This window comes from Chrysochloris asiatica, unplaced genomic scaffold, assembly GCF_000296735.1.
Source record: "Chrysochloris asiatica unplaced genomic scaffold, ChrAsi1.0 scaffold00016, whole genome shotgun sequence".
In the NCBI taxonomy this organism is placed as follows: Eukaryota; Metazoa; Chordata; class Mammalia; order Afrosoricida; family Chrysochloridae; genus Chrysochloris; species Chrysochloris asiatica.
In genome coordinates, this window is record NW_006408534.1 from 15,698,699 (window position 1) to 15,709,338 (window position 10,640).

General features: G+C 43.0%; 1 protein-coding gene across 1 annotated transcript in view; it reads right to left on the reverse strand.

Moving 5' to 3' along the window:
* EFR3B (EFR3 homolog B (S. cerevisiae)) overlaps positions 1-10,640 on the reverse strand; it is a 174,953-nt gene that overhangs the window by 36,688 nt on the left and 127,625 nt on the right. Inside the window, exon 5 of the mRNA XM_006835231.1 lies at positions 4,634-4,755. Within this exon, the coding sequence (XP_006835294.1) occupies positions 4,634-4,755 (122 nt within the window). The remainder of the gene's footprint in view (positions 1-4,633; positions 4,756-10,640) is intronic.

Below are 10,640 nucleotides of genomic sequence, written 5' to 3' on the forward strand. Positions count from 1 at the left end.
AAGGAGATGGTGAATAATTGCTATTAGGACTAACTGTAAGGGTTGGAAATGTAAAGGTGCATTTTTGTAGCAAAAGGAGGGGAGTGATTGACTATGCATTCCAGAAGTGGAGGTTCCTGGAACCATCAAGGGAGAAGAACAGAGTGTGAGAGACCCTACCCAGAGAAGCAGTGACACCAGAGATGGAGGCAGAGATGATGATGTGAAGAGTTGGAGTGGCTGGGGAGTCTAGACCCAGAGAGGGAGAGGGATTGTGTGCTGATGACCAGACGGCAGGCTTGCAGGGTATACCCTTTGGTTGGCTGATGATGCATGGAGGGGATTGTAACCATAGCAATGAAACGATATACAATAGGATCAATGTAAAGCTAATGTTCTCCCATGTAAAGTATCACATAATTCACAATAAAACATTAAAAAAAGAAAAAAGGAAGGTAAGCACCGCTTGCTTGTGCTTGCTTACTAATCTGTAGTGAACAATTATACATTTTTTTCATCATACTGAAGATTCTACTTCTAGGTCTGGCTGGCTCCTGCCTGTCTCTCTCCCAACCCCACAGCACCTTCCTACAGAATCAAAGTGTCTTTTCAAATTTACAGTCTGGCAGGGTGAGAGTACAGTAAGCAAAATAAGTATGGACTTACTAGTGCTTACTTACTAAACTGTAGTGAACATCATGTGGCAAGAAACATGAAACTGTTCACTACAGATTACTGAATTAGCACAAGTAAGCCCATGCTTACCATGTTTTTTGGGTAATCTGCTCCTGTTGGTATCCCCCTGACCTCATCCCTTGGATGCTGGTTGCTCCAGGAACCTCCTCTAACACTTGCCTAGGTTTGTTCCAGCATGCACCTAAGATACAAGAGCTCAAAGCACTGCCCAGAACTGATGAGTTGAATGGATTCCGACTCGTAAGCAACCCTATAGGACAAAGTAGAACTGATTCGTAGGGTTTCCAAGGCTGTAAATCTTTACAGGAGTAGACAGTCTCACCGTTTCCCCCAAGCTGTGTTTCTGAACTGCTGACCTTGTGGTTAGCAGTGCAGTGCTTAACCCATGGCATCACCAGGGCTCCAGACTCTAGAATTACAAGGAACTTTGTTTTTGAGGCGGGGCCGGGGTCTAGTGGGAGAAGTAAACAGCTGCCAGGCTCTCCAGGCACACAAGGTTTTCAGCTGGAGCAAGGCTGACTGAGAAACAGGAGGGGAAATTGAGAAAACAACACCGTGGGGCCCTTTTTGCGCTGCTCCACCCCTCACTGGGCTGGTACATGCTCAGTATGGCTCTTCAGGATGGCTCTTCAGGATGGCATTCCCTTTCTTCAACTGGCCATTTAACTTCAGTTGGAGGTTTTTTCTTTCTCGCTCTTTTAACTCAATCTTTTTATTTTCTGATTATAAAATAATATATGGGAATTGTAGAAAAGCATGGTGGTGGTGGTGGTTTTGTGCCGTGGAGTCAGTTCTGACTCATAGCGACCCTGTACGGGGTTTCCAAGGCTGTAAATCTTTACGGGAGCAGAAAGCCTCATCTTTCTCCCGCGGAACAGCTGGTAGTTTCGAACTGCTGACCTTGTGGTTCCCAGCCCGATTTGTAACCACTAAGCTACCAGAGCATAGAGGAGGGGAAATGAACACCTATGGTCACCATGAAGTCCTGGTGTGGCACTGTATGATAAGCAATGGACTTCAGGTCAGTTTGAACCACAAGGTTGGTGGTTCCAACTCACCAGCTGCTCCTCAGAAATCCTATACAGGGTTGCTATAATTGGAATCAACTAGACACCACTTAACAACATCAACATGATCACCACAAGAATCCCTAGTAGAGCAGTGGTTAAGTGCTTGGCTGCTAAATGCAAGGTGTGTGGGAGAAAGATGTGGCCGTCTGCTTCCATAAAGCTTATAGACTTTGGCGTAACAGCCCACAAGACAAGGGCTGACAGTCTACTTTGGTGACTTGTGACTGGGGTCTTAAAAGCTTGTGAACAGTCATCTAAGATTATTGGTCTCTCCCCATTTGGAGCAAAGAAGAGTGAAGAAAATCAAAGACTCAAGGAAACAATTAGTCCAAAGGGTTAATGGTCCATGCAAACCTCTACTATCCTGAAACCAGGAGAACCAGATGATGCCAGCTACCTCTACTGACTACTCTGATCAGGATTATAACAGAAGGATTTGACTAGCAGCCGGGCATGTAACCACGGTTCCACCAGGGTTTCTTGTGGTAGCCATGTTGTTCTTGTTAAGTGCTGTTGAGTTGATCCCAACTCATAGTGACTCACAGAATTTCCGAGGACAAAGTATGAGAAAAAAAAATGCAGAATAGAATTCAAAATTTTAAAAAAAGGACCAGACTGACTGGTCTGAAAGAGACTGTTGGAACCCCCAAGATTGTGGCCCTTAGATACTCTCAAACATGGAACTGAACCCCTGGGGATCACTTCTCAGCCAAACAACAGACCTATAAAGTGAACAGTAACACCAGGTAGGAAATTATGCCTCAGTACAATCACCCAAATGAGACCAAAAGAGCAGCATTTGCCCAAAAACAAAGCCCAAAGGGCAGGAAGGGGCAGAAAAGAAGGGCAAATAGAAGCAGGAAGAGTGCTGTTATGTTGACGGGAAAGCAACGAATGTCAGGAAACAAAATGTGTACAAATTTTTGAATGGGCAAATAATTTGCTCTGTAAACTTTTACAGTAAAAACTTTTAAAAAGAAGGGAAAAAAGCAAAAAAAAAAAAAAAACCACTGACAGCAATGGACGGTCACCACTGAAAGAGAACGTTGTTAGCATTTTGATGTCCTTGCTTTCTTCTTTGCATAATATTTAACACAACTAAGAACCTATCGTGAATGTAATTTGTTGTTTTGGGGGAATTTTTCCATATAAGCATTTTCCCATATGATTAATTCTTCATAGTATGTTGAATGGTTATATGATATATTATCACAAGAGTTTTCTAAACTACTTTCCTATTGGTTATTTAAATTGTTGACAAATTTTTGCTACCCTAAATGATGCTGTAAGGAGCTCTGGTAGCATAGCGGTTACGAGTCGGACTGCTAACCTCAAGTTCAGTAGTTTGAAACTACCAGCTGTTCCACGGGAGAAAGATGAGGCTTTTCTGCTCCCGTAAAGATTTACAACCTCAGAAACCCTATACAGGGTCACTATGAGTTGGAATGACTCCATGGCACACCACCACCAAATGATACTGTGATGGATGTCATTTGTAAAAATGTGTTACTACATTTCAAATCATTACGATGAATGGAATTACTGATTCAATGGTAAGGAATGAAAAGCTCCCAATATTGCTGGACAATTCTCCCCATCCAACGCACAAAGCGAAAGAACACCATTGTCACTGTACCCACATCAACATTTCAATCTCCTTACAAACAACTGCTCAATTTTATGTCTCAGAAAAATCTCCCTAAGTTGTCATAATTTGCATCCTTTTGATTAGTATTGGAGTTAGCACTTTCCCTAAATGTTTAGTTGTCAATATATTTTCAGCTTTAGTTTTAAATGGGATCACCAGAATGCTGCTCTGGCCTACTTGGACCATGGTATTTTCAATTATCTTAAATGCTGGACAATGAAAAAAGGAAGGCAAAAGAAGAATTGATACATTTGAACTGTGTTATTGGCAACAAATATTGAATATAGTGTGGACCACTAGAAGAATGGGAAGGTGATGGCTCCATAGGATAAGTAAGCACTGGACTGTGAACCACAAGGTCAGTGGCTCAAGCCCACCAGCTGCTCCTTTGGAGAACATGAGTCTTTTTGCTCCTGCAAAGATTTACAGCTTTGGAAACCCTATACAGGGTCATTATGAATCAGAACTGACTCAACGGCACTTAACAATAACCAGAAGAATGAACCAGTCTTAGAAGAAATACAATGAGAATGTTTCTTAGAAGTGAGGATAGACTTTGGCTCACTTACTGAGGGCATGTCATCAAGAAAGACTAATTGATGGAAAAAGGCATTATGTTTGGAAGAAGTCAGTGAAAATGAGGAAAACTCTCCATGAGATGGATTGGCACAGTAGCTGAAACAAGGGTCTCAGGTGTACCAATGATCATGAAGATGGCACAGGCCTGGGCAACATTTCATCTGTTACCATGAGTGAAGCCAACTGGAGCTCGACTTACAACAACAGCAGTGTACTACAGTACATCTGCCACTGCTCCAGACTCATCCTCTGCAAAGGCTGAGAATGAGCAACAGCTAGGGTCTGTCTCAGGGAATGGGATGTGCAGGGAGGTTATGAAAGAGAGAGCAGGAAGAGGAGGAAGAAAGAAGACTGGAGCTAGAAGATGCTTTGCCACTGGCTCTCAAATTTGCTCAAAGGACCATTCTCTTAAGTCCAGTCCTGTTTTCTGACAGGGAAGCACATGTTGGAAGCCAGCACTGCTTGCCTACCCACATAAGCACAGGTGCTCTTTCTCCTTTTCTGCTCCTACAGCTTCACAGGGACCTCTCTCCAGCAACATCAGAGCAGAAGTAAATAAACACCAATGTGATCAGACAGATACTCAACTGGTAACCCCATAAGACCCATAGAGGCTTCTGTCAAGAAGCTGAGTCACCCTCTCTTGCCTTCCCCTACTCACTTGGTCTTGATTTCCAAGTCATCGTGGCTGGAGTGGCACATTTCACTGAAGCGGGACACAAAGAAATCATAGCTCCGATGATAAGATGGGGTATCCTCCTCGATATTGGCAAACTTCACAAACTGTTAGAGAGAAGAGAGAGAAAAACACCATCTATCTTCTTTCTTCAGGGTTCTGTGACATGTGTCCCTGTGATCCTGCTCCCCCTACCACAGTGAAGCCACGGGACCACACATCATGGGACCCAGCTCCGGTTGCCTCCCAGAGCACACTCGGTAGGTCTGAGTTACAACCCCTACTCATCTACTCTGCACAACACCAGACATGGATGTACTGGGTTGGACATTGTTAAGTGCTGTTAAGTCAATTCTGACTCATAGTGATCCTATATAAGGTTTCCAAAAGTAGCTGGTGAGTTTGAACCACTGACCTTGTGGTTAGCAGTCCAGTGCTTATCCTACAGAACCACACCAGGACTGGTAAGGATAGTGTCCCCCAAACTCATGTCTACCTAGGCCCTCAGAATATGACTTCATTTGAACATAAGGTCTTTGCAGATATAATTAGTTAAAATGAGGTCATTTAGTTTTTATTGTTGTTGTTGTTAACTGCTGTCGAGTTGGTTCCAACCCAGAGTCACCCTGTGTAGCTGGTGAGCTTAAACCTCCGACCTTGCAGTTCAAACTGACCTTGGGGTGGAGTGCTGATCCTATGGTGCCACACCAGGACTCCAGGTATTCAGGGTAGGCCCTAAATCTGATGACTAGTGTCCTTATAAGAAAGTCATGTGGAGGGAGGGGAAAAGGAGGACCCAGTGTTTAGAGAACATGAGTTTCTGTAAGGGTGGATGAAAATATTTGGATTAGATATGGATGATGGTGGAACAACATGATGAATTTAATTATGTCACTGAACTGTATCTGAAGATTGCTGAAGTGGAAACTGTTTTGTTACATACATATATTTACCACAATTTAAAACAACAACCTAACAGTCCATCAACTTGAGCTGATGTTGGAGAAAGATGGGCAGTCTGCTCCCATGAAGATTACCAGTCTTGGCAATTTGACTCAGCAGCAATGCGTGAACCTTACGTATTTTACATGCATCATCTCTTTTAATCCTTAAAAGGGCTCTAAGTTAGAGAGAGGAACCCTCGTGGTGCTGTAGGATAAGCACTGGACTATTAACCACAATCTTTGTGGTTCAAACCCACCAGCAGCTCTGTGGGAGAATGATGAGGCTTTCTGTTCCTATAAAGATTTATAGTCTCAGAAGTCCCATACAGGGTCATTATAAATTGGAAAACACTCGATAGCAGAAGGGTTGGTTTGGTTTTGGTTAAGTTAAAGAAGTATTATTATTATTTTATGGACAAACTGAATTCCCCCAAAAGAAGTCATGTCACTTGCCCCAGGCCCCACAGAAAGAATCCAGGCCACTCTGCCAATCACTGTAGGTGATATTGTTGGGGAAGAACACAGGATGAAGGGGAAGCAGAAAACAGTGATCTTAGTTCAGTCTTAGTTAGGGGACGGGATGGATAAGAGCTGGTTTTCAAACACTCCTGTACATCAGCCAAGTGGCTCTTGTCAACAGTGAGATTTCTAGTGCCAACCCAGTTATGCTGAGCCAGTAAGTCTTGGAGGAAGATCAGGCAAGACCTTTTAACAGATTCTCATGGAGCTCACATTGGCTAGTCTCAGGGAACTGCAGAATCATTGGCCGATGGTCTGGCCTTCCCCAACACCAGCCTATTTCTCTGAATGGATTCCTTATCTTTGTGGAATTGTGACACCAACTCCCCATTCCCTTTTAACTCCAACTTTCCCTTTCCTCAAAGCACCAAGGAACTGTACTGAGATGCCACCTCATCACCATTAGGGAGGGTGGCAATGATTAAAAAGACAGAAAACAACAGGTGCTGGCAAGGTTGTGGAGAAATGGTAACTTAGTCCATTGCTGGTGGAAATGCAGAACGGTATGGTTGCTGTGGAAAACAGTTGGGCAGTTCCACAAAGAGCTGAATGTGGAACTACCACATGATCCAACATTCCCAATCCTAGGTCTACACCCAGAAGTGTGCAGTACTCTGCACAATATCTAAAAGGTGGAAACAACCTAAAAGTCCATCAACTGACGAGTGGATAAGCAAAATGTGATCTATACATACAATGGAATATTACTGGTGGAGGGTCAGAGAAAAAGAGGAAGACCTCCAATGAGATGGACTGGTCAAGTGGCAGCATCGATGGACTCAAGTGTGGCAACAGTAGTGAGGTTGGCCCAGGATCGGGCAGTGTTTAGTTCTGCTGTGCATAAGGTCGCTATGGGTGGGTACCGACTCGATGGCACCTAACAACAACAACAACAACAACAGAGAAAAAAAGGAGCCCTGGTGTGGCACTGGACACATACTGAAAGGTCAGTAGTTCAAACTCACCAGCTGTTCTCAAAAACCCTATAGAGTGAGTCATTATGAGTTGGAACTGACTCAACAGTACACAATGACAACAAAAGAAAAATGAAGGCCTGGTGTACACTGCACCATGAGCAAACCTTGAAAACATTGTGCTGAGTGAAATAACTGAGTCACAAAAGAACAGGTAGTGTATGATCTCAGTTATGTAAAATAAGCAAATATATAGAAGCCAGAGATTATTAGTAATGACTATGGATGGGAGGGAGGGGGCATTAAGTTTATGTTAATGGTGGTGGAATGATTTGGAAAAAGATAACAATAATGGTTATACAACATGAAGAATGTACTTGACATCACTGAATTGTACATGTGGAAATTACTGAGATGGCGTATGATGCTTTGTTGGGTGTATTTTCACTGCAATTAAAAAAGCAAAGCATAGAGCAGCATGGAGCTACAGGCAGGACCACGGCCAGAGCAACTGTTCACACCCGTCCTGTCCTGACTGGCCTTTATCCATGCTATGTAAGCTGTTAAAATATTTCAATTTACCTTCTGGTTGTAAGGTTAGAGATTGAAATCACTTTCTAAAACTTGAGAATTCCATGGCGAGTACTGGGGTAGAAAGTGCATGCGAGAATTCCTTTTCTAAAATAGGATGGCATCTTTCTAGATGGGATCAGCAGTTTCTTCTGAGTCTGTTCCAACCAGGTTAACATCTCTGGAAAAGCCTCTCACCCTTTTCTTCTGTGACTCTATGTGCTCCTGAGCTTTGGCTTTTCTGTACTCTTCTTCCATGGAAACTGAGTTCTGAGTCTTCCTTAAATTTTGGTTCTGACATTATGATTTTCACATTTAAGTGGTCAAGTACTGTTGAGTCAGTTCAGACTCATAGTGACCCAGTATGAGGTTTCTGAAGAATGGCTGGTGAGTTTGAACCACTGCCTTTGCAGTTCAAACCGACCTTATGGTGGAGTGCTTATCCTACAGCATCACACCAGTAGTAGTAGTGGTGGTGGTTATGTGCCGTGGAGTCGGTTCCCACTCATAGCGACCCTACATAGGGTTCCCAAAGCTGTAAGTCTTTACGGGAGCAGAAAGCCATATTTTTCTCCCTCGGAGTGACTGGTAGTTTCAAACTGCTGATTTTGAGATTAGCAGCCTAACTTGTAACCACTACGCTACCAGAGCTCCTTGTAATAGTTAATAGTAGCAGTAGTTATTGTCGTCAGTGCTCACTGGGGAGTGAGGTGGCACCATATGATAAGTACGGGCCTGTGAACTACAAGGTCTGCAGTTTAAGTCCACCAGCTGTTCTGCGGGAGAAAGATGAGACTTTCTGCTCCCTTGAAGTTTTAAAGCCTTGGAAATCCAATACAGGGTCACATTGAGTGGGAACGGACTCAACTGCACTACACAACAACAACAAACAATGCTCCCCACTCTCCCCCAGACCCCCCTCTCCTGGTTCTACCTCTTCTGTCTGTATGATTTTGGATAAGTTGTGTAAGTTCTGAGTCACTGTTTCCACCTCTGCAATGTGGGGAGACTGAAGCCTATGCCTTAGGGCATATCTGAGTCATTAGCACAGCTAACAACATGTGGGCTCTATAGGGAGTGTGGGAGTCATCCTTTCTCTCCTCCATCAGATTCTGGGTCCAAGGCTCAGATACAAGTGGACCCTTGTCCTTTTCATGATGCATCATGGGCCCCACCAGGCAATCCTGGAGGAAGACCCCTGGGTGGGGTGGCCGGTGTGCCCAGACCATGCAAGCAACACACTTCACATGTGATTCTAGGGAGTAGGGAGAGAAGGAAACAAGTTATAGGCACCCCCAAGTGAACAAGTATTGGGGGGCAGGGGTGGGGTGGGGCTGAGGGTGTTGGAAGATGAATGTGCCAAGCTCCATGGAGAGGCACCATTCGGGGACTGGAGGTCACCCAGTACAACAATGTGGCAGGGGGTGGGGGGGGGGGGGGGGGAAGCGCAGAGCTAGGAAGGGAATCCCTGCAGCCATCACTAAGGGATTAAGTTCAGACTAAGAAGAAATGGCTGAAAAACGTTTTCTTCTTCTTTTTTTTTTTTCCCTACTTGGTATAGTCAAGAAATAAGAGTTATAACACAAATAGATATATACATGCCCTTGTTCATTGTAGCAATATTCACAAAAGCATAAAGATGGAGACAATCTAGATGCCCAACAGCAGAGGAATGGTAGAACAAACTTAAATTCAACAATGGTAGAACAAACAATGGAACATTATTCAACAATGAAGAATAATAATGAATCTGCAAAACACCTAACAACATGGATGAACCTTGAGGACATTACGCTGGGTAAAATTGTTGTTGTTATTGTTAGCTCAGTACTGACTCATAGCAACTCTACGCACAACAGAATGAAACACTGCCTGGTCATACACCAACCTCATAATGGTTGCTACATTTGTGCCCATTGCTGCTACCACTGTGCCAATCTATCTTGTTGGGGGTCTTCATCTTTTCTTAGTCCCTTCATTTTACCAAACATGACATCCTTCTCCAGGGACTGCTCCCTCCTGACAATGTGTCGGAGGTATGAGGGACAAAGTCTGGCCAACCTGGCTTCTAGGGAGTAGTTTGGCTATACTTCTACTAACAAAGATTGGTCTGTTCTTTTGGCAATCCATGGTACTTTTAATATTCTCCTCCAACATAATAGCTCAAATGCATCAATTCTTCTCTTGTCTTCCTTATTTTCTTTCTAACTTTCACATGCATATATGAGGTTATTGAAAATATCATGGCTTGAGTCTGGCACACCTTAGTCCTCAAACTGATATTTTTGTTCTTCAACACTTTAAATAGGCTTTGCACAGCAGATTTGACTAATGTAATACGTTGTTTGATTTCTTGACCACTTCTTTCATGAGTGCTGCAGATTGATTAGAGCAAAATGAAGTCTTTGACAACTTCAGTAGTTTCTCCATTTATGTGTATATTATTTACTGGTTCAGTGGTGAGGATTTGTTTTTTCTTTACTTTGAAATGCAACCATACTGAAGTCTGGTCTGTGATTATCAACAGTAAGCATTAGAAGTCTTCTTCGCTTTCAACAAGCAAGGTTGTATCTTCTGCATATTGTAGGTTCTTAACGAGTCTTTCTCATATCTGGATGCCACCTTTTTCTTCAAAAAATCCAGTTTCTATGATTATTTGCTCAGCATACAAGTTGAATAAGTATAGTGAAAGAATAAAACCTTGGTGCACATCATTCCTAATTTTACACCATTCAGTGTTCCCTTGCTCTGTTTGAACAACTGCTTCTTGGTCTATGCACATGTTCCTCAAGAGCACAATTAAGTGTTCCAAAATGCTCATTCTCTGCAATGCTCCCCATAGCTTGTCATGGTCCACACAATCGAAAGCCTGTGTGTAGTCACAGGTAAACATCTTCCTGACATTGTTGTCTTCTTAATGATGTTTCGCTTTCTTCCTGTATGTTCTTTTTTTTTTTTTTTAATTTAAGGTTTTTATTGTGGATTAAGTAAAAGTTTACAGGGCATATCATCAGTTTTACATTCAACAAATCATACACCTTGTTT